General features: G+C 48.2%; 2 protein-coding genes across 4 annotated transcripts in view; one reads left to right on the forward strand and one right to left on the reverse strand.

Moving 5' to 3' along the window:
* Positions 1–2,126, forward strand: part of DRC3 (dynein regulatory complex subunit 3) — a 45,860-nt gene extending 43,734 nt beyond the window's left edge. Inside the window, exons 13-14 of the mRNA XM_055101785.2 lie at positions 1,330–1,461; positions 1,824–2,126. Coding sequence (XP_054957760.1) covers positions 1,330–1,461; positions 1,824–1,937 — 246 coding nt within the window. The 3' untranslated portion in view covers positions 1,938–2,126. The remainder of the gene's footprint in view (positions 1–1,329; positions 1,462–1,823) is intronic.
* On the reverse strand, positions 323–24,462 carry ATPAF2 (ATP synthase mitochondrial F1 complex assembly factor 2). 3 transcript variants are annotated; one of them, XM_034942307.3, is made up of 8 exons: positions 24,115–24,439; positions 13,855–13,899; positions 13,472–13,617; positions 11,598–11,695; positions 9,903–9,983; positions 7,029–7,141; positions 6,407–6,522; positions 323–1,526 (listed from the first exon to the last, which is right to left on the reverse strand). In XM_034942307.3, exons 1-8 carry the CDS (start codon positions 24,245–24,247, stop codon positions 1,467–1,469), a joined length of 792 nt encoding a protein of 263 aa, XP_034798198.1. In that variant the 5' UTR covers positions 24,248–24,439; the 3' UTR covers positions 323–1,466. The 3 variants fall into 3 exon arrangements, with proteins under 3 accessions (XP_034798198.1, XP_003808838.1, XP_034798199.1); XM_003808790.5 differs by lacking the exon at positions 323–1,526 and adding an exon at positions 3,527–3,951 and having other exon boundaries at positions 24,115–24,462; XM_034942308.3 differs by lacking the exon at positions 323–1,526 and adding an exon at positions 5,932–6,282 and having other exon boundaries at positions 24,115–24,438.
* Positions 24,463–24,474: the final 12 nt, after the last annotated feature.

The raw sequence follows: 24,474 nt of genomic DNA on the forward strand, positions 1-24,474 counted from the left end.
GACACTGTGGTTGTAGTTATCTCTAAAATAACCAGGACACCCATTCCTAAGCACACTGCCAAGGCTCACCGAAAACAGGCTTTACACACCTTTGAACCATTCCCAGAGCCTGGCCTGGGACCTTGTACACACATGGAAAGAACTTAATAATTTCTTGACATTTCTCCCTTGTGACTGTGCTAATTGGTCCCCCAGACACCCCATTCCACATATCAGCTAACCTGGCTTTTCCCACATGAGATTATGTGGAAAATCAGCATCCCACAAGACATTAACAGGCATTACTCTGAAGTCTGTAGCCAAAAAAGTTGGAAAACCAAGAGAGACAAAGCTTAAAGGGTTTATTTTCCACAGGACTTTGTAGAGCCTTCAGAATACTTTGTGCCCAGCAAATCTTTAGGAGGGGCCTAGGATGTGCTGGCTTTCCCAAATGTATTTGACCAAAGAATACTTTTTTTGGCAGAAATATTAACATCTTAAGATTGCACAGAACGTTTTAGAGACCATTAAGTTAACTGCCACTACAGGAAAGAACAAAAAGTGCACACTCCACTTGCAAATCCTCCCTGCAATACAGAGCATTCAGGTGCTCTGCCTTACCAAGCGCCTCTGCTTCAAGGTGGAAGCAACTACTTACTGAGTGCTTCAGTGGCCTTGCCCTGCTCTGGGAAATGACTCCATTTCAACCATCCCAGGCAACAACAGCCACAGTGTCAACACCTAGAACCAGTGAGGCCTATTAGAAGGTGGTTGTTTCTAACAACTTTTTACAAGACAGCAAAGTCAGGAACAAGAGAAGGCAGAAGGATACTCCAAATGGAATCCAAAGTTTGGTTTTGTTGACATGAGTGGCAGTGGAGAGACAACTGTGGGGTGAACACCCATGAGTTTGTAGGGCCTGCTGTCTTCAGAGCAGCCTCGAGACCCTCAGCCAGCCTCATGCTTCCACCCAGCAGGCAGAGGTTTTGGGCAAGTTAGACTTGAGAGTAATTGAGAGAGAAGCATTGTGAGAACAGATGTCCTGGGTGAGGTGCCCCCTGGGCAGCCATCTGCCTTCACCCTGGAGGAAACATGCTTCCAGCGGGGACTGCAAAGTAACACCCTGGTTGGCCCTTTCCCCACAACAGCTGCCCTGTGCGGTTGGGGAAGCGGCTGTCACAGATGAATTCACAGATGAATCGGCAGAGTGCGCTGATACAAAGGTGGGCTCTGCTCTGAGTGTGGCCTGCACAGCCAGGGGACTTCCAAATGCTCCTTCTCTGTTCAGCTCCCTTTGTGTTCACGGTATAATGACACACACTTTCTCATTGGATTCTTTTCACTCACCAGCTTTTTGTCGATAAAGATACGATTGTTAATGCTGTCGGGGCATCGCACGACATCCACCTCCTGAAGATTGACAATCGAGAAGATGAGCTGGTGACCAGAATCAACTCTTGGTGTACACGTTTAATAGACAAGGTGAGTCAATCCCAAGCCATCCTAGCAGGCTGGATGAACTTTTCTAGCTGACATGGAAATCCTCCCTAGGTAGTGGATAGAATTTTCATTAAGGAATGAAATGAAGGAAGAAATAAAATTAAGGATTATAGAATTCCACACTGAAGACAACATTGCCCAGAGACTTTAAAACCCATGGGCTTCATCATTTTCCTAACTCCTACCTCAAATATACAGAGATCAGCAGAACCTGGGGAGGCTCTGAAGCAAATGAGGTTTGCAGATCTAAAGGAACTATTTTCCCCTTCCCTCACACTGGATTCAGTGAAAGATATTAACCAATGATCTGATATAAGGAATCGGGCTTTGGTTTCACTCCTCAGATTCACAAGGATGAGATCATGAGGAACCGCAAGCGCGTGAAGGAGATCAATCAGTACATCGACCACATGCAGAGCGAACTGGACAACCTGGAATGTGGCGACATCCTAGACTAGATGAATGTCAGCCACAGGAGCTTCTTCAAAACATAGCACCAGCCCCAGCCAGGAGAAGGAAGTGCACACGCCTCACCCAGCACCTCTAGAGAGTTGCTGGGCATCTCTCAACCGCGATCCCCAACACCATTCTTCTCCCACCCCTGGAAAAACTTCCAAAAGTAGAGAAAATAAAGGACTCATTTCACATTTCCCCTACTCATAAAAAAAAAAAAAAAAATCAGCTGGGTGCGGTGGCTCACGTCTGTAATCCCAGCACTTTGGGAGGCCGAGGCATGCAGATCACGAGGTCAGGAGTTCGAGACCAGCCTGACCAACATGGTGAAACCTTGTCTCTACTAAAAATACAAAAATTAGCCAGATGTGGTAGCGTGCGCCTGTAATCCCAGCTACTCAGGAGGCTGAGGCAGGAGAATCACTTGAACCTGGGAGGCGGAGGTTGCAGTGAGCCAAGATCGCACCACTGCATTCCAGCCTGGGCGACAGAGCGAGACTTCGTCTCAAAAAAAACAAACAAAACAAAACAAAAAAAAACATGTTCATGTAGGAACAAGAGAAAGAGTTTGAGATGAACAGCCGGTCCCAGGCCAGCTGACAGAGCAACTCCCAAGGGCACTGCCATCAGCTAGATTCTTGGCTGTGGCATAAAGTCAGACACGTGCCCCTGCCGTTTCCCCTGCCATGCCTAGGCAGGCTGCCAGCCACAGGCAAAAGGAGGCTGGTGTGGGCTAAGACCTTCTCTGCTCTGGGTGCTGAGGGGCAGGGAAGCAGGAGGAGAGGCTGCAGCTCCCACCACAGTGCAGGGGCCTGGGCCTGCCCACCAAGGCTAAGGTTAGCCACAGGGACCTGAGGACCCTCCAGAAGAGCAGAGCGCAGGCGGGGCATCCCAGCTCCACCATGTCACCCCCGCAGCCCTGGTGTCATCTGTGACAGTACCTCACAGTGCCTTCGAGGAACAGTTCAGGGAGACAGTGCATGGGAAGCGTGGAGAGGCACCCAGCATGAGATCAGTGCCCTGTGAGCAGGGTTGATGCCATTACCTTACTTAGGCTGGCAAGGACACAGGGCTGAGAGAGCCTGACTGCCTGAGAACCACTCTTCCCCCCTGCCCTCTTACTGGCCTGACACCAGAAAGTAGCGCCTGCCTCCTGGGACACTAGAGGTGGCTATGTCAGGAGGACCCTTAGGACTCCTGGGTGGGAGATGAGCAGAAACATGCACATCAGGTGACCTTGTCAAGCCTGTCCAGGCTTTTAGCCCAGAAACAACTTCTATTTTCTACTTTCTAGAGTAAATCATTTGTTTTAGAACAGTAAGAACAGATAGAAACAACCAGCTTAGACCACAATTATTTCAAAAGATTGTTTGATTAAAAGCCAGCCAAAAAAAAGCCTTCAGGCTGAGGCTGAAGAACACAAATAGAGTTGTCTGTGGATTACATGATTGTTTCCCCAGTGCAAGGTTCCTGACCACAGGCAGCAGATATCCAAACACGCCATGGGAGATAAGCTGTTTAACCCTCTGGAACCTAGACAAAACAGGAAGAATGGAGAAGTGCAGAGGCATACGTGAAAACAGGGCTCAGCACATTTCCAGGGTGGAGAAATATTTAATAAAATCAGAGTCAAGAGAAAGTCACTTGTACAATTCATCTCCTACATTCACTGCTGGCCAGGCCAGGGGCACCTGGGTTGAAATCAGGCTGACCTCCGGACAGCCGTACTAGCGCACTGTGTCTCGGGGGGACTCTCAGGGTGACGCTGAGGACGAGCCCCCAAAAGCCAAGGAAGCCAGCCCCACAGGCTGGGGAGCCCTGAAGGCTGGGGGAGCTGTGGCTGCACTGCCTCTATCCTGCTGAGTGTGCTCTGCCCAGGCCTCACTCCTTCAGGAGCTTGTGCTTGACTGTGATGCTCTCGGAGCAGAGATGGATGAAGAGGGTGCCGGCGGCGGTGCGGGCCCGCAGCTCCTGCAGCTCATAGTCATGGGCCCACTCAATGTTGCCCCACTTCTGGATCTGAGGGAAGGACAAGACAAGTTGCTGGGTGAGTGGCCAGTGCCTGGCTGCCTCCTGACCAAAGCCACGTTCCATTCCAACAGGTTGGCTGAGGGCAACAGGTTTGTATCTTGCCAAAACACATGAGACATGCCTAGGGGGAGGCAGCAGGTAAGAACACCCAGGTACGCCAGACACGGTGGCTCACACCTGTAATCCCAGCACTCTGGGAGACCGAGGCAGGAAGACTGCTTGAATCCAGGAGTTGAAGACCAGCCTGGGCAAATATGGTGAAACCTCACCTCTACAAAAAGGTTTAAAAATTAGCTGGGTGTGGTGGGGGTGCACCTGTAGTCCCAGCTATTTGAGAGATTGAGGTAGGAGGACTGCTTTGAGCCCAGGAGGCTGAAGCTGCAGTAAGCCAAGATCACACCGCTGCATTCCCACTTGGGCAACAGAGCAAGACCCTGTCTCAAAAACACCACACACACACACACACACACACACACACACACACACACACACACACACACACAAACAAAACACCCAGGGAGCCGGAGCAGGCACCTGTGCTCTCTGTGGCATGGATGGTCTGGAAGAAGTGCAGTCCAGGCCCAGGCCCAGGGCCAGTGGCTGCCCACCCACCACTGGGCAGGCTGGGTACCAGAACCACCCATGTGACTTCTTTGAGGAGGCCTTATGTGCCATCCCTTCTCCTACACTTCCTCCCAGAAAGCCTGTGAATGGACAGCCTCTCCAAGTTGCCTTGCCATGCTGGGCTACAAGTGCCCCCCAGCGCCATGTGGGTGGAATAACTAAATCAAGTAAGGCCACGCAGTGGCTTCAACTCTGACTCTTGTGGTAGTCACAGAACTACAGATGCCTCTGCTCTGCACACAGGGGACAAGTTGCAGATTCTCTGTCTGGAGCTCTAAAAACAAGAGGGAGGAACCCTCAGACACACGATGTGGCTGTCCAGACAGTGTAACTCCAACCAAACCTTGCTGGCCCCTCCCTGGCTAGTTGCCCAAGAGGCCTGGCCTGGCCGCCCCAGCTCATCCAGGAACTCAGAATCCACCATGCTACACAAGCTATTTGAACTTCTGGGCTGCCTGGTCCCAAACTGTACAATTGTAATATGTCATCTGAAGAGTATTCCATACTTTCATTGTATACCATCACATACATAATTCAGGTTATTCCTCTGTTTGTAGAGGATCGAAACCAAAGTTCAGAGAATGATGGCCTGGCTTGGGTCCCATAGTCAGAAGCAGAGCCCAGACTGGCTTCCCACCAGCCCTACAAGTCACCCCCTTCCTATGTAATCAGTTCTGACATCCAGAGAATAGTAGCGGGCCTCCTTTGTTATACAAAAATAGTTTTTTCCCTGGCATTTTTCTGAGCAGAAGACTACAAGAACTAGGGAAATACATCACAAAAAGTTTTGTGGGTTTTTTTTGTTTGTTTGTTTGTTTACCATACTAGGGACCAATTCATAATAGCAATTAACCTTCCGAGGTTGGTGGAATAACAACAAAAAGACTGCAAAGATGGCTATAATTTTCAGAGTTAAAAAATGCAAACCATACTGTGGCAAAACCTTAATTCTGAGCCCACTAAATCAAAACTTGTATACAAACAGCAGCTACCCCTATGCTCCTCTGCCAGCCAGATAAAATGTCAGGGTATGAAGGCTCAGCTGATGAAGGAGCACAAACGGGTTCTCAGTCATCTTGGCAGGGCCTGTTCTGCAGGCTTTATCAAGCCCAGATGGTCTTTATCCACCCGTGAACCTCCTTGTGCAGAGGGAGGCCTGATGGCCTTGGCCCTAAAATCACCAGACCTGGCTTCAAACCCCAGCTGGCACATTTTCCAGAGGTGCAACCTTGCACCTCCATTTCCTTCTGTGTAAAACAGAGATAACCACAGCTCCTACCTGCCCAGGCTGCTGAGAGGAGGTGAGATGGATACAATGCAGGAACACAGCGGTAGCACTTACTGTTATTTTTTTATTGTTATTATCTTTTTTTTTTTTTTTTTTTTTTTTTTTGAGACAGGGTCTCACTCTGTCACCCAGGCTAGAATGCAGTGGCACAATCTTGGCTCACTGCAACCTCCACCTTCCAGGTTCAAGCAATCCTCCCACGTCAGCTTCCCAAGTAGCTGAGACTACAGGTGCTAATTTTTGTATTTTTGTAGAGAGAGGGTTTTGCCATGTTGCCCAGGCTGGTCTCAAACTCCTGACCTCGAATGATCCATCCTCCTCAGCCACCCAAAGTGCTGGGATTACAGGTGTGAACCACCATGCCAGGCCTACTTGACAATACTTCTGCTGGTCCTTGATTTTGATTTCTGCGTGTACACAAAAGTAATAAAAGCCAAGTATGCATAACTATATTTCAGATGGGTTAGCTGCTCCCCCAAAGTGAGTCTGAACTAGGAAGGGGGAGGCGGGACCTGAGGTGCTGCTCCTCACCTGGTACTCCTCCTCCAGGCGTGACAGCAGCACGGCCTGCTCCACTGTCAGGCGCATGTCAATCAGGCCCAAGGTCAGCACCATGGACTTGAGCTGGGCAGCTACAAACTCAATCCCTGCAGGGACACAAGCCAAGTCAGAACCCAAAACAGGGAAGCTGCCACAACCTACCCCTTGTGAGTCCCAGCAGCCCTAGCAGAGAACAGGAGTGAGTGGTGCAAAGAGCCATCCAGCGATTGTCCCACTCTTCTGAAAGAGCACTCTGGTCTTCCCTGGGGGTGATCCTCCTCTGCTCTTACCCAGTGAGACACATGACCCGAACTTGACAAATCAGAGCTTTCCGCACCCAGTCTAGTGATTGGTTCATGGATGGACATGTGACCCAAGCCAGGGCAATGAGACTGAACTCAAGACTTCTGCTTGCGAAGTCAAAGGTGGAAAGGTGTGAGCCTAGAGCGTAGAGTGATTGGCTAGCATCAGAGCCACCCAGCCTCCACACTTAGCTAGCCCAGAACACTCCGTGCCTCTCCACTCACAGGACCTGGGGAGGGGCAAGTACAGGCTTCAGACACTGATGGCCTTCACAGCCACCTGCCAAGCCCACAAGAAACTCCATACATACCTTGTAAAGCCCATGTGTTGTAAGATGCCAGGTGGCTGACGAGCACCTCCCGAGTCTTGGCAGGGATGCTGGGTCCCATTATGCTGGTGGAGGAGCTGATCTCCACGCCGTATCTGAAAGGAAAAGGGCTTCGGCATGTCTCTGTCATGCTGTAGCCCAAGAGCAGCCCACCTTTTGACTAGAAACAAAGGCCTAAGCTTCAGAGCATGTGTGTGCATTGGCCAAGGAGCTAGTCTTGACTACAGGAGCAACTGCCACCATGGTCAGTGGCCTCCCGACCTGATTTTCTGTTCCTCAAAAGCAAACTTGGAGGACCAAGAAACTGTGCTGAATGAAGGGATGGTTCCTGAGTCATGTGAGCTAGGGCTCGGTTATACGCAGCTGCCTGAAATGCTCATTCATTCACCTGGAATCTCCATCAAAAGGCCATCTGCCTTTTACATCTCTTTAAAAAGTTTTTCACATTTGAGGACATATAAAAGTTAAAAACAATATTTAAAATGGTTTTCCTTAAAATAATGTTTATGTCATATATCATGGAGGTTTTCTTTTTTATTGAGACAGGGTCTCGCTCTGTCACTCAAGCTGGAGTGCGCTGGCATGATCTTGACTCACTGCAGCCTTGACCTCCTAGGCTCAAGCGATCCACCCACCTCAGTCTCCCAAGTAGCTGGGACTACAGGCATGTGCCACCACACCTAGCTAATTTTTTTTGTAGATACAGAGTTTCACCATGTTGCTCGAGCTGGTCTCAAACGCCTGGACTCACGCGATCTGCCAACCTCAGCCTCCCAAAGTGTTGGGATTACAGCCATGAGCCACCATGACCAGTCAGCAGTCATTTTTTCAAACTTTTTTTTTTTTTTTTTTGAGATGAAGTCTTTCTTGCTTTCTACCCCAGGCTGAAGTGCAGTGGCATGATCTCGGCTCACTGCGACCTCCGCCTCCTGACCTCTGCGCCTGGCTGAGAAGATACATTTTCAAGAATAATCATAACTAAATAAAACAGAAAAACACAATGGGGGATAAAAATAATTTTTGTAATTTTCTTCCATATATCACTGATTTTTTTCTGTTGCTTAAAAAAATCCGGCTGGGGCCAGGCGCGGTGGCTCATGCCTGTAATCCCAGCACTTTGGGAGGCCGAGGCGGGCGGATCACGAGGTCAGGAGATTGAGACCATCCTGGCTAACACGGTGAGACGCCGTCTCTACTAAAAATACAAAAAAAATTAGCCGGGTGTAGATGGTGCATGCCTGTAGTCCCAGCTACTTGGGAGGCTGAGGCAGGAAAATGGCATAAAACCCGGGAGGCGGAGCTTGCAGTGAGCTGAGATCACGCCACTGCACTCCAGCCTGGGTGACAGAGCAAGACTTCTTTCAAAAAAAAAAAAAAAATCCTGCTGGGTGCAGTGGCTCACACCTATAATCCCAGCACTTCAGGAGAATTAGGTGGGCAATCACTTGAGGTCAGGAGTTCGAGACCAGCCTGGCCAACATGGTGAAACCCCATCTCTACTAAAAACACAAAAATTAGCTGGGCGTGGTGGGCGCCTGTAATCCCAGCTACTTGAGAGGCTGAGGCACGAGAATCGTTTAAACCCAAGAGGTGGAGGTTGCAGTGAGCCAAGATTGCATCACTGCACTCCAGCCTGGGCAACAGAGCGAGACTCCATCTCAAGAAAGAAAAAATAAAAAATCCTTGCTGAAATTCCTAATAGTACAAATGGACTGTAAGAAATGGCTAAGTTTTTCTATAAACTCTTAAGGATGAGGTATTTCCTGCCACAAGAACCTGATGATTTTATACTACAGCAAAGATCTCTAGGCACCTAAATTATTATTACATTTCATTAGATTCTGAAATGACACTGTATTGTCACATTCCCACATAGTATTGTAGTCTGGTCTTTAGAGCACTGCCTTTGCCTTCTCTTTTAAGACCCAAGGACACCTGCCACATTGTGAGCATCGGGCAGCATGTGGCAAATCAGTGAACTGATTGGTAACATCACTTTTGTGGAAAACTGCTATACCAAGAAATGTGCCTTGCAAGCTTAGAAAATACCACGGTCAAGGTAGTACCATGAAAGCCAGCCCTTCCAAATTTCCCTTGGGATCAAATGAAATTGAATTTATTTTGCCACCACATCAATAATCCATTCAACTTTGCACTCAAGAGTCTTCCTATTAAAGAAAAATATTTCATATCAATTCCTGGAAGCTACATATCCATTGGATGTTACCCGTAATTTTGCAGGAAGCTATCCAGACTTTTCTCCAAGTGCATACATATCGTATATGTTGTTCTGTTATTTTATTTAATAGTACAGCAATTGTGACAAAGATTAAAATCATTGCCAAAATTTGAACATTTACTGTGTGCTAATAAGCAGGATGCTAAGCCTTTACATGCATCAATTCATTTATTCCTCCTCAAACCCTGAGAGGTAGGGATTATTAGCCCCATTTGTAGACAAGGAAATTGAAGCTCAGAGAGATCAACTCATTAGCCAAGTCACACAGCTGAGTCTTCAGCAGAGCTGGGATTCAAACCGACACTGCTGCTCTGACCCGCGGGGAGAAGGTGGCCTGGGAACTCCACTGCTTCTCCAAGGACACAGAGCTGCCCCTACACTTCATGAACCGCTACAGCAGGTGTGCTGTACCTAGTGGCTGAAATTAAATTTGAGGTGCTTTTTTCCCAGGATGACCCTATCCCTGATCATATGAGGGGAGCCAAATCCCACGAGTGCTCTGAAATCAGAAAGCTGACTAGCTAAGGGCACTAGTTTTCCAGCGTGACCCCCTGACCCCTACACTCCACCAAACGCAGGTGCCCAGTCAGTGCTTTCTGCAGGGCTGTACATCTTACCTTTTCTCAGCCCATTCGATGATTGGATCCCACTCATTCCTTTGAAGTTCCACTAATGTCTCGGGCTCCTCCACCCTGTAGCTAATTCATTGTAAAAATCACCTTCATTAATAAAAAAGTACAATTCCTTCATTCAGTGATAGAAAAGGAAAAACACAAAGGACAACAGCAAAAACTTCACCACCACCATCCCAGCCCCACAAGTCTTTTCCCCTAAAGCAGTGGTTCTCAAAGTGTGGCCCTGGCACCAGCATCGCCTGGGAACTTGTTAGAAATACACATTCTCAGGTTACATGCCTATAGAAATCAGAACCTCTGGAGGGGGGCCCAGCAATCTGTTTTAACAAGCCCTCTAGGGGATTCTAATGTAAGCTTGAGTTTGAGAACCACTACCCTAAATGCCCCCAAATATTTGACAGGTCCAAGCTTGCCACACTGTTACTGCCATCCTAAAGCAGATCCAATCTACTAACTGCAACCCTGGGTCCACACCCGCTTGACCCAGATGCTGAATGGGAATGCTGTGCCAGATGCTCAGTCTTTGCATCTCTACCCTCACCCCCTCCAAGAGACTGTGCCCCTGGTCACAGACCAAATAGCCTGTTTATACCTCATAAGTCCACCCACCTCCTGGCTACAGATGCAGCTGCTGGCACAGATGCCAGACCTGATGGGACCAAGCTAGAGGTCAGGCTGTGCCATTTGTTTGACCAAGAGACACAGACATGAGCCAGTTGAGAGGAGCTGAGCTGCAGGGCCTCATGGGATGGGAATCCAAGTGGGCACTATGGAAATCCACTGTCTTGTGTAAGCAAAGTGGGGAAGAGAGGTCATGAGTTATGCAGGAAAAGCTGGGGTGCTGGGAGGGGCAGATGGACAACCAGCCTTTCCTCCCTCACCTTCCTCTCACCCTAGTAGGGCACAGGGAGGAGCTCTGACATTGGATCTTCCAGCTACCTTTCCTGGTGACCCAACTGTCCTTCATTTCCTGTCAGGATCCCTGTATTGTTTTCAAGAATCCCCTTTTTGTCTGAGCTAGGTTGAATGGGTTTCTGCTCCCTGCAATCAAGTGAACCCTAATATAAATGGAGTGGGCGTTCCCACTAGCTATGGGTCACCCCTTTCGAAAGCACGCCTCCAGCCATCAGTGCTGACTTCCTGTGTCATCGTGAGATGACTCAGGATCCTAGAGCACTTGGGCTAGCAGGCACGGTGCTGCTCAATCATTTCCATTGTTTCTCAACTTTCCTTCGGCATCACTGAACAATTAGCCAAGAAACATAGACACAGAGGAGAATTCAGAACTGGAGAAGGACACTCCTAGTTATCAGCATCCATAGTGCCAAGGATGCTTACCTGAGAAAGTGTCGGTGGGCAGAAGTTTAAGGTCACAGGCTCCCCCTAGGCCTAAGGGGCCTGTGGTCACGGCACCTGCAAGAGCTGCATAACCACCCTCCCAGCCTAAGGAGCAGCTTCTGGGCTAGAGAAGAGGGGTGGCCATGTTCTGACACCATTGTAGCCCGAGGAGTCCTCCTCCTAAGGGGCTAGAGAGCAGCCAAGTGCCAAAGTCAAGTGGGCCACCTTCCTTGTCCTTGCAGTAAATGGAGAGGGTTTCTTCTTCCACTGATAACCATCTGGGCAAATCAGGAAAAATAGCCTCAATCCAAGGGGAATGCCCATCTAAATGTCCATTACCAGATGGTGTCGGTGTCCAGAAACTTCACGGCTGCCCGGATCAGCTGATCCTTGTTTCTCTGGGTTGGGTTGTCCAATGATGTGTTGCACAATGTGGTCTGAATCAAAGGCAAAAACCACCCTGTCACTGCCTGCAGGGCTCAGGCAAAAGCCCTGCTTTCCTGAGGACACCACATCTGACACATAGCAGACAGCACCACAGCACAGCCCTCCACCAGAGGCGTCTGCATTACCGGAGCAGCAGCACAGCTACTGAGAGTGTGCCACAACCAGGATCCATGCCAAATGCTTTGTGTTGATGCTCACAGGACTCGAGGGAAGCTTGCAGCAGCCCCAGGATTAGTGAACCTCCCCCATGGTCACATGCCTTTTATTACCAGGCTCTAGTGTATTTAATTTAATCCTCACAACAACCTTTTGGAATAGGTACTATTATTATGTCCATCTGGGATTTGAAAACTGAGGCCCAGACAGGTTAAGTACATTGTCAAATACAGTTAATAAGACATGTATTAGTGATGGAGCTCAAATCTGACTGGAAACCTTTACCAGCTGCCTCCCTTACACCTTAGAAAGTAGGGAAATAGCCCATACTTTCTATGGCTCACGCCTGTAATCTCAGCACTTTGGGAGGCTGAGGTGGGCAGATCACCTGAGGTCAGGAGTTCAAGACCAGCCTGGCCAACATGGTAAAACCCCATCTCTACTAAAAATACAAAAATTAGCCTGGCATGGTGGTGGACGTCTGTAATCCCAGCTGCTTGGGAGGCTGAGACGGGAGAATCGCTTGAACCCAGGAGGCAGAGGTTGCAGTGAGCCGAGATTATGCCATTGCACTGCAGCCTGGGCAACAGAGTTAGACTGTTTAAAAAAAAAAAAAAAAGATCTTTTTTTTTCCAGACTTACCTTGTCAATAATAGGCTGCTTAGGTTACTCTATTCGTTTGTAGCCCTAATCACCCTAATTTCACTAGGTTGTCAAGGACCAGGCCAACCACCTCAGCAGGCTGTGATGTTGGGAGGAGGCCCACCTGGGTTTGCAAAGGTTGAGCACAGCAGCAGCTGGGATGATAGCAGCTGACTCCTGTATTGACTGAGTGCCCAGTCAGTGCTGGGGACCATGCCAAGGGCTTTCTTGCATCATCTCATCTCATCCTGACCACGGCTCCGTGAGGTGGGTACTATTATCACTCATCTTTAATCGGTGGGGAATATGGGGCTGCGAAAGGGCTGCCCAAGGTTACAGTTTAGAAGCTGCAGAGGCTGGACCTAAGAGTGTGGCTGGGCCCTTCCTTCCCCAGGCAGCCTTGGTGCCTAGGCGAGCCACTTTGGTGTGGACGAGGGGGCTGGTTCTATAGGGAGTCTTCCTCACCTCACCCATCTGCCTCCAGTGGATCTTATATTCAACTAATATTTACTGAGTACCAACTAAATTACCTGCTAGTGGCTGTCCAGACACTGGTGAGTAAAACAGACATGGCTCCTGCCCTTCTGTTGCTTACCAGGCAGTGGAAGAGACAGACAATAAATGTGCAAACATAAAACAATTATAAATTGCCTAAGTGCTGACAAAACAAATGGCCAGCTGCTGTCATAGAAAATAGGAGAGCTGGGCAGTCAATGAAGGTGACATCTGTCCGAAACCAAAGGAGAAACCAGCCATCCAGCACAGTGTTCCTAGGAGAGAGAGCTGCAAGTAGCCGGGCCAGACAAGGAAAGAGTTTGGCACGTTAGTGACTCGAGAGGAGGTGAATCCCTGGGGGCCAGACAGGCAAAGGACCAGCCCCCAGGGCCTTGTCGGAATTTGGTAAAGGGTCTACCCTACGAAGCCCTGGGTGGGTCTCAGGGTCCAGGTTCGCACTGTGAACTTGTTACCAGGTGCATGGTGTAGTACTTGATGGTATCCTGCTGGGAATCCCACTCAGTAGCCACTGCAATGGCCAGGGCCTCGCTGGGGACGGTAAAGAGCTTGGCTTGGGGAGTTTTCAGCTTCCTGTGGTCCAGGTTTATCTCAAAGCCACCTTGAAAGATCAAATGAAAAACTCTCAGGGATTTGTTAAGTGGAATCAAGTGACCATTCCTATATTTAGCCACTTGAATTGGTGCAGACAAAGCCAACTCTGAGTCCCTTACAGAAATATATCTCACAAAAAGCAGGAAGGGTAATCGCACCACGGAACCAGCTGAAGATGAAAAATGTTCCCAACCATTCACAAAAAAAAAAAAAAAAAGAGGCAGTCAAAATTTCAGACACTCACCTTCACCCTGTGTGATGCTGACATTCTGATAAAACCTCTTCCTTTCTGTAAGAAAGATTTTTCAAAGAGGCAGTTTAAAATAACGTTGAGACAACTCAGGAAGCGACAGGACCAGCTTGTATCATTACTGCTAATGTTGATTGATTGGCTTGATTTTCATATCCCCATTCAAGGTCTGCCCTACTCAACACGGTATAATCAACCGCTTCTGATTAAAGCTGGGGGAAGGGAACATCTGATCTCCAGGGAGAAGGGAGGAACAGAACATGCTGGTCATACCTCTGCCAGCCCCGCGGCCTGGGGACAAGTCTGATCAGGAGCATCTCGGCATGCTCTCCCACCCTCCCCACCACCAGTGCCACCTCATGCCAGCACAACGAGTTCAAACCTAAAGTCGGTGTCTGAGTGGGACAAAGCTAGAGACCCATTTCAGGCAAGACTCTGATGCCTCTAAGGAGTGAGTGGAAAGCCAGTGTGCGTGCGCAGGGTGTACATGTGTGATACCTCGGCAGGATACAGAGCTCCCAAGGGCATTTCCCATCCCCTCTCTCCAATTAATTAACCTAATTAACCCGCTTGCTTGTGTATCCAACAGGAACTCCAAACATTTCCTTCAAGAATGGGAAAATCTGTGTCCTTTGTTTTCTTTTGAAAATAACTTGAATAAAACCTTACATGAAACAGTCTCCTTCTTTTACCCTGGAGGGATTAACAACCAAGAGCACTTCTAAGGAATTATGCAGATTCCCTCAACTGATAACAAAGAAGTCACATTTTGGAAGCTATAAGCTATAACTCAGTCTCTCACATCTGTGACAAACACAAAACTTTCATTCATTCATTCGTTTGTTCACTCGTTCATGTGTTCACTGAGTTCTCAAAGTCTTTGGAGACCCTAACTGAAGTTATTTATTGGAAATAATGATGCAGCATGTGGAAGAAAAAAGAGCAAATCATTTGCTTTATTTATTTCTTTTTTTTTTTTTTTGAAATGGCGTCTCACTCTCTTGCCCAGGCTGGAGTGTAGTGGTGCAATCTCAGCTCACTGAAACCTCCGCCTCCTGGGTTCAAGCGACTCTCCTGCCTCAGTCCCCTGAGTAGCTGGGATTACAGGCATGCGCCAACACACCAGGCTAATTTTTGAATTTTTAGTAGAGGCAGAGTTTTGCCATGCCAGCCAGGCTGGTCTCGAACTCCTGACCTCAAGTGATCCAACCTGTGAGCCACCATGCCCGGCCAAATAGTTTGCCTTTAACACTAAAAAAAAAAAAAAAAAAAAAAAAAGGCTGGTCGCAGTGGCTCATGCCTATAATCCTAGCACTTTGGGAGGCCAAGGTGGGAAGACTGCTTGAGGCCAGGAGTTCAAGACCCAAGCTGGGCAACATGAGACCCCATCTCTACAAAAAATACAAAAATGAGGCCAGGCGCAGTGGCTCACGCCTGTAATCCCAGCACTTTGGGAGGCGGAGGCAGGTGGATCACCTGAGGTCAGGAGTTCGAGACCAGCCTGGTCAATGTGGTGAAACCCCATCTCTACTAAAAATACAAAAATTAGCCAGGTGTGGTGGCACATGCCTGTAGTCCCAGCTACTCGGGAGGCTGAGGCAGGAGAATCGCTTGAACCCGGGAGGCAGAGGCTGCAGTGAGCTGAGATCACGCCACTGCACTCCAGCCTGGGTGGCAGAGCAAGACTCCATCTCAAAAAAAAAAAAAAAAATACAAAAATTAAAAATTAGCCAGGCATGGTGGCACATGCCTGTAGTCCCCAGCTACTAGGAAGGCTGAAGCAGGAAGATTGCTTGAGCCCAGGAGGCTGAGGCTTCAGGTGAGCTGTGATGGCACCACTGCACTCCAGCCTGGGCAACAGAACAAGACCCTGTCTCTTGGGAAAAAAAAAAAAAAAAAGCTTAAGTTAAAATTTCATTAATTCAAATAGACCATGAAAATTCAGGAGAAATTAGTATATGTGCATGGACAGGGAAGGGTAATGGAGAAGTGGGCAACTGGTTTTACTCCAAATATTTTTTTTCTTTTTCTTTTTTTTTTTTTTTGAGATGGAGTCTCACTCTGTCGCCCAGGCTGGAGTGCAGTAGCGCGATCTCAGCTCACTGCAAGCTCCACCTCCCAGGTTCACGCCATTCTCCTGCCTCAGCCTCCTGAGTAGCTGGGACTACAGGCGCCGCCACCACGCCTGGCTTTTTTTTTTTTTTTTTTTTTTTTAGTAGAGACCGGGTTTCACCATGTTAGCCAGGATGGTCTCGATCTCCTGACCTCCTGATCCGCCTGCCTTGGCCTCCCAAAGTGCTGGGATTGCAGGCGTGAGCCACCGCGCCTGGCCTTTTTTTTTTTTTTTTGAGATGGAGTCTCACTTTGTCGCCCAGGCTGTAGTGCAGTGGCGCGATCTCGGTTCACTGCAAGTTCTGCCTCCTGGGTTCACACCATTCTCCTGCCTCAGCCTCCCGAGTACCTGGGACTACAGGTGCCTGCCACCACGCCTGGCTAATTTTTTGCATTTTGTTTAGTAGAGGCGGGGTTTCACCATGTTAGCCAGGATGGCCTCGATCTCCTGACCTCATGATCCGCCCGCCTCAGCCTCCCAAAGTGCTGGGATTACAGGCGTGAGCCACCGCACCCAGCCTACTCCAAATATTTTTATGTTTTCCCATCATATCAGTTTTCTATAAATCTCATTTGCTATCACTAATACTTACAGACAGAGGGCCCAAAATTGCATTCCACATTTGCCCTTACTAAACTAAGGCCCAAATTGTTTTCCCACAAAAATATGTGTGTGTCTACTTGGCACTTGGGATACAAGAGTGAATAAAATAGACAGAGTTTAAAGTGTTTTTTTAGGCCGGGTGCGGTGGTCACGCCTGTAATCCCAGCACTTTGGGGGGCTGAGGCGGGCGGATCACGAGGTCAGGAGATTGAGACCATCCTGGCTAACACAGTGAAACCCCATCTCTACTAAAAATACAAAAAATTAGCCGGGCGTGGTGGCGGGCGCCTGTAGTCCCAGCTACTTGGGAGGCTGAGGCAGGAGAATGGCGTGAACCCGGGAGGTGGAGCTTGCAGTGAGCTGAGATCGCACCACTGCACTCCAGCCTGGGTGACAAAGCAAGACTCCATCTCAAAAAAAATAAAGTGTTTTTTTAGGATCAGATCTGTCCACCAAGATGATGTTGTCTTACTATGGCATGATTTACCACCTTCATCTGAAATCACAACACTGATTATCTCATACGTTTGACACTAAAATTAGAAGTTTACAGCACCCTACTGCTTTTAAATTTCTCTACATGCTGTCCTGGTCATATCCAAATGGCAGGCTAGACATGGGTCTGGAGGCCTCCTTTCCTCTGTCAGGTCTGGAGTGAGGTAGACCATGTCCTTTGTGTTTTCCAATGCAACAGGCTGGGCTGCATGTATAAAAGCCAGGCCAGGCAGGAAGTTGGGAAGGGCTCTGAAAGCTCTGACTCAACACTGGGGAAAGGGTCTTCCCATGTCAGCAGGAAGAGCCAGCAGAGTGTACAAATGTACAAGAGTGAGCACTCTAGCATACTTCCAGGCCCGGTCTGGGAAGTGAACCCAAGAGACCTGGGGCAGAGGAACAGACTCAAGGCAGGAACTGCCAGCACAGGGCTGAACCTTCAAAAGCTCCTGGGACAGCCAGGTTTCCCAAGAGGGAAGTCTTTTTTCTGTTTTGTTGGCCAGGCTCACTTCTGTAACTGAATAAGAAAAAACTAGATGGGAGTGGGATAGATGGAGGGCAGGGAAGACGCCACCAAAAATTTCTCCAAGCAGAAGAAAACCATGCAGAAAATCAGACGGCAGAAGGGCAAAAGAAGCCCAGGGGCCGCCAGGCCTCAGATTAGAAGGCAGGTGCACATAGATGTGTTTTAGCCAGGGGCTCTCCTGAATGACCCACTGACACTTGGAGGGGCAAACGTGTCTTGGAACAAGCTTTGGTGAGTACTGATCATGTTCCAGGACATACAAGTCCTGGGGATGGGACATGTGCAAAGCTCATCTCTGCACTCTCCAGCCATTTACTGTCTAGTAGGAATACAGACACTAAACCAGGCAAACAATAAGGTGACTTCTGTGATGGGGCAGGCACGTGGAACGATTAGTCAGAATTAAATTGCAACTTGAAGGTGAGGCAGGAGGTACCAAACTTTATGATTGATTCAATTTTTTTTTTTTTTTTTTTTTTGGCAGAGCAGGGCTGTGGAAGTAGTTTCCAGAAGAAGAAACAGGTTGCATGAAGGACCAGGGTTTCTAGAGAGCAGTTGTGGACTAGACGGATGGTCAGAAGGAGAATGCAAGATTCTCTAAGATGCTAGAGAGGGCAATGGGGCCACATCTGGGGGACATGTAGATCACTGCAAAGACAGCAAAGGGAGCCAAGTAAAGGCTCCACACAGGCATACAGGAACTTGATCTGGGGCCGGGCATGGTGGCTCATGCCTGTAATCCCAGAACTTTGTGAGGCCGAGGGGGACAGATCACTTAAAGCCAGGAGCTCAAGAGCAGCCTGGCCAACATGGTGAAACCCTGTCTCTACAAAAAATAAAAAAATTGGTGAGGTGTGGTATTGCCTGCCTGTAATACCAGCTACTCAGGAGGCTGAAAATCAGTTGAACCCAGGAGGCGGAGGTTGTAGTGAACCAAGATTGCGCCACTGCACCCCAACCAGGGTGACAGAGTGAGACTCTGTCTCAAAAAAAGAAAAAAAAAGAACATGATCTGGACAATTCGTTTGGGGGGATCCATGTTCCCTAACAATGTCACATAAGACAAAATGTGAGACCACTAGAAACCTATGAAGCTTCCATGTTCTCGGTGAATACAGGGTTAGCAGACATCAATGGTAACCCTGTCTTTAAAGATGAAAAAAATCAGCCTAGCTTCGTAGGATCATGCAGAACTGGCCTTTCCTTTAGAAAGATTACCAGCCTCAGGAACCACAACTCCCACAGTGCACCAAGAAGAGGAAGTACTGGTTTCAGAGCTGTCTCAGTGCCTTTATCTTTTAAAACAGTGCCATCTGGTGGGCCTTAAACCTTAAAGGTGAAATTCTAACTCCAGGGCCATCTGTAATCCTAGGGCGGCTCTAACCAACTCTTTTCAGGTATCAAAATTCTTCAGCCCAAATACATAAAGAACTCTTACGACTCAATAACAAAAAGACAAATAGGCTGGGCATGGTGGCTCGAGCTTGTAATCCCAGCACTTTGGCTGGCTGAGGCAGGTGGATCACTTGAGTCCAAGAGTTCAAGACCAGCCTGAGCAACATGGCAACACCCTGTCTCTACAAAAATACAAAAATTAGCCAGGCATGGTGGCACGTGCCTGTAGTCCCAGCTACTCAGGAGGCTGACGTGGGAGGATCACCTGAGCCTGGGAGGTTGAGGCTGCAGTGAGCCATGAACACACCCCTGCACTCTAGCCTAGGCAACAGACCGAGGCCCTGTCTCAAAAACAACAACCCAATTTAAAAATGTTCAAATCTGAGAGACCGAGGTGGGAAGATCGCTTGAGTCCAGGAGTTTGAGACCAGCCTGGGCAACATAGCAAGACCCTGTCTGTACAAAAAAATTTTAAAGTCAGCTGGGCATGGTGGCACACACCTGTAGTTCCCAGCTACTTTGGAGGCTGAGGTGTGAGGCTCGCTTGAGCCCAGGAGGTTAAGGCTGCAGTGAGCTGTAACTGAGCCACTTGCACTACAACCTGGGTGACAGAGCAAGACCCCCTCTCTTTAAAAAAAAACAATGGTCAAGGGATCTGAATAGACGTTTCTTCAAAGAAAATAAACAAATAGCCATTAAGCATGTGAAAAGATACTCAATTCATCAGAGAAATGCAAATCAAAACCACAATGAGATACCACTTCAAACCCTTTAGGACAGCTGTAATAAAAAAGACAACAACAAGTGTTGAGATATAGAGAAACTGGACCCCTCAAACACTGCTGGTGGAAATGTGAAATGGCACAGCCACCTTGAAAAACAGTCTGGCAGATCCTCCAAAAGTTAAACAGAGTTACCATTTGACCCAGTAATTCTACTCTTAGGTATATGTCCAAGAGAAATGAAAACATATGTCCACACAAAAACTTGTACATGAATGTTCATAGTAGCGTTATTCATATTAGCCAAAAGGTAGAAACAACCCTGTGTCCACCAATGGATGAATGGATAAGTAAAATGTGGCATATTTACACATACAATGGAATATTGTTTGGCAATAAAGAAGAATGGAGTCATCGATACATGATACAAGATGGATAAAACTTAAAAACGTTTGGTCATGGTGGCTCACTCCTGTAATCCCAGCACTCTGGAAGGCCGAAGCAGGAGGATCACTTGAGGCCAGGAGTTTGAGGTCAGCCTGAGCAAGACCCCATCTCTACAAAGCACTAAAAAGCTAGCTGGGCATGGTGGTGTGTGCCTGTAGCCCTAGCTACTTGGGAGGCTGAGGCAGGAGGATCACTTGAGCCCAGGAGTTTGAGGTTACAGTGAGCTGTGATCGTGCCACTACACTCCAGCCTGGGCAACAGAATGAGACCCAATCTCTTAAAAAAAAAAAAAACCCAAACTTTAAAACATTATGCTAAGTGAAAAAGTCAGTCAAAAAAGACCACATTCTATTTATATAAAATGTCCCAAACAGGGAAATCTATAAAAGAACAAAGGAAAGTAGTAGTTGCCAAGGGATGGAAGTAGTAAGGGTGGATGATAGCTAAAGGGTGCAGGTTTCTTTTAAGGGTGATAAAAATGTTCTAAAATTGATTGTGGCAATGGCTGTACAATTCTGTAAATATACTAAAAACTATTATATTTACACTTCAAGTAAATGAATTGTATAGCAAGTAAATATCTCAATAAAGCTGTTAAAAAAATCCTTCAGGCCAAATGTATAACATTTAGCAAACTTTTTCTGCAAAGAATCAGATAGTAAATATTCTAAGCTTTGCAAGCCATACAATATCTGTTCCAACTATTCAACTCTGCCACTGTAGTGAAAGTAGCCATAGATGATATGTAAATGAATGCATGTGGCTGTGTTCCAATAAAACTCTATTTACAAAAACAGGTGGCAGGCTGGACCCTGATCTACAGACTACATAATCTCCCTCAATCCACACCACTATTCTATGAGGATGACAAGGCAGCTAATGCCTCGGAGGTGATAGAGAAGCTAAATATCTTGTCTTGGTGACAGACAACTGGTAAATAGCAGAGACAAGACTTCTAGCCTTGACTTCATCAGGCAGTTGCATTCAGCCAGATACGCTGAATAGATAGGTTTCTCCAGAACACCTGCCACTCTGGGAGTCAATAGACCTCTGATAAGCTGGTGCAGAACTAAACTGCCACAACAACCTCACATAGGTCTTCTTGTTGCAATATCTCCTTCTCCAACACCTCAGTGACCCTTTCCTAAACTCCTCCTCTCCTTCTGATAACCTTCAATGGCATGGCCATTCCTAAGTGGCCAAGTTCAATCAGCTTGCTGACTGAAGTGTTCATTGAGAAGAACCCACTGCGGTTTAATCTTCTACTACTTCAAATACGCACAAATATCTCACAACTGGTAAGGTCTTTAGAGAGAACACGTGGGGGTCGGGGACTGGGCGCGGTGGCTCATGCCTGTAATCCCAGCACTTTGGAAGGCTGAGGAGGGTGGATCATGAGGTCAGGAGATCGAGACCATCCAGACTAACATGGTGAAACTCCGTCTCTACTGACAATACAAAAAAATTAGCCAGGTGTGGTGGTGGGCGCCTGTAGTCCCAGCTACTCGGGACGCTGAGGCAGGAGAATGGCGTGAACCCGGGAGGCGGAGCTTACAGTGAGCCAAGATTGTGCCACTGCACTCCAGCCTGGGTGACAGTGCAAGACTCTGTCTCAAAAAAAAAAAAAAAAAAAAAAGCATGCATGGGCCTGATTTATGCACCTCCCTTCTCATTCATTCATTCCTATTTTCTTTCACATTTGACTACCTACCATGTGCCAGGTACTTCCAAGAGCCTAACTAGTAAGTTTAGGCTTTTTAGAAAGGAAAAGAAGGCAGTAGATCAAGTGCCACCATTATGTAAAGTGAGCATCCACAAATCTAAATTAACCCTTTGTGGTCGGGCATGGTGGCTCACGCCTGTAATCCCAGCATTTGGGAGGCTGAGGCGGGAAAATCACCTGAGGTCAGGAGTTCATGACCAGTGTGGCCAACATGGTGAAACCCCATCTCTACTAAAAATACAAAATTAGCCACGTGTGGTGGCGGACACCTGTAATCCCAGCTACTTGGGAGGCTGAGGCAGGAGAATTGCTTGAATCTGGGAGGTAGAGGTTGCAGTGAGTCAAGATCACACCACTGCATTCCAGCCTGGGTGACAAGTGTAAAACTCCATCTCAAAATAAATAAATAAATACGTAAATAAATAAATTAATTAACCCTTTGCTTTTTGCCAACTTGGTGAACTCCTGAATGTGTCCCCTTTGCTATGCCTCCCTGGGATGCCCTTCCTTCCTCTTCTTTACTGGCCCTTCATGGCCCATTTCCAGGCCCTTCCCCTGAGTCCTACAGGTGAAACTTCAGCTCCCTGCTGCATCCAGCCCCCTTCCCCATTTCTATAAAGTTATAGAACTTGGCTGGGCGCGGTGGCTCACGCCTGTAATCCCAGCACTTTGGGAGGCCGAGGTGGGCGGGTCACAAAGTCAGGAGTTCGAGACCAGCCTGGTCAATATAAACCCCATCTCTACTAAAAATACAAAAATTAGCCGGGCATGGTGGCAGACGCCTGTAGTCCCACCTACTTGGGAGGCTGAGACCACAAAATCGCTTGAATCTGGGAGGCGGAGGTTGCAGTGAGCCGAGATGGCGCCACTGCACTCCAGCCTCTGCGACAGAGGAGACTCCGTCTCAAAAAAACACAAAAAACAGAAGAAGAAGAAAAAAAAAGAACTTGACAGCCAGAAAGATCCTCAAAGGCAACCTAGTACTTCAACGCGTGGAGAAAAATGAGGAAGTAGTTGCATGCCCAAGATCACACAGACCTCAGAGGTTCAGCCAGCATCAGATCCTAGATTTGCACTCCTGCCACAATGCCAAACTGCCTGTGAAGTTCTGGATTTTCTAAAAGAGGCAGTGTCAGGGAAAAGTCCCTCATATCTTGCTGTCACCCTGGACACGTTCTAGATACCCAACACTCTCCCACCTTTTTGCTGAACTCCTACTCATCTATCATGGCTCAGCTTAAACAAACGCCCTTTCACCCAAGACCCATTCTAAACCCTGAACATCCCCAAGATGGGAGTAAGCGATTCTCTGTGTTCTCACAGTTTCTTTGTATGTCCCTTATCAGGATATTATAAACCACAATTTAATCAGGATATTATAACCTTTTGCAATGAACAGTGAACATCATTCAGGTGGGCCTTTTTCTTCTTTAATTGAGCTTCTCTACCAATACATACAGGTGGGTCTTAAAGACAACCGTGCCTCCTGCCTCCAGCACAATAAAACTAATTGAATGGTGGGAGGGTGTTACTGCTCTTCATTCACTAAAATGAGTCATTCTCACTCTTACCCTGACACCACTCACCATCAGCAATGAAAGAGCCACTACTTCTAAGCTTCATCAGAGTTGGAGGTGGAGGTGACTCCACAGTCAGAGTTGGAGGTGGAGGTGACTCCACAGTCAGAGGTGGAGGTGTCAATTTCTATTTAGGAGAGAAGGCTGCAGATGGCAGAGGTTGTGGTAGGAGGGAAAGTCAGGAAACCTGCAGCAGAAGTGCCCGGGATGGAGGAATGAAGACCCAGGTTCTAGGTCCCTTCTGTGCAGGTCTTGTGTTGGGCAGTGGAGACACGGAAAACAGTCAGACAGACACCACAAACCTCTGAGAGAGTCTGCCTGTAACCTAGACGAAGTCCTGATTCAGAGCCCAAACTTCCCCTTTTGAAAACAAAGATGACACCTGCTTTCCTTATTAAAGGGAGGGCAGCCATAAGCTTTGAGAAAACCTGCACAGGCCAAATATCAATTACTGTATCGTGCGTGACTCGCTGTTCCCTCTCGGGTCGTCTGCCCTTGTCTGGGCTTCACTTTCTCATCTGTAAAAAGACCTGACTGGCCTGCATAAGCTCATGAGCCTGAACCCTGCCTCAGTTACTTCGCTTTGCACAGCCGAAGCCCGAAGCCCACCTTACCCCAGCTCGGCCCCTACCCAAAAGAACATGTCATGGTCTTACCTGTCGGCGGGGCGTAAGCCCGGGCTGGAGACGGGATGGTTGGCCCCGGACTCATAGAAGCGCTGGGGCCACCCGCAGGCCGATTCAGGAGACGGCGTCCCCCGTCCCGCAGCCGGAGGCAGCTCCTCCACATCGCGCCCGAGGGTCTGGGAAGATGCAAGACGCGAAACCTGGAGCAGGAAACACAGAGCGATGGGATCCCCAAAGCCGCACGGTCGGGCTGTACGGAAACCTCTCAACGCCTCCTCAGAGCCCTCAACCTCCCTTGGACGCCGCCATCTTCCGCATGACACCAACGGCGCGCCGTCGCCGCCGCGCGCCTCCTGCGCACACCCCCAGTCAATCAGCATCACAAACGCA

Source organism: Pan paniscus, chromosome 19, assembly GCF_029289425.2.
Source record: "Pan paniscus chromosome 19, NHGRI_mPanPan1-v2.0_pri, whole genome shotgun sequence".
NCBI lineage: Eukaryota > Metazoa > Chordata > Mammalia > Primates > Hominidae > Pan > Pan paniscus.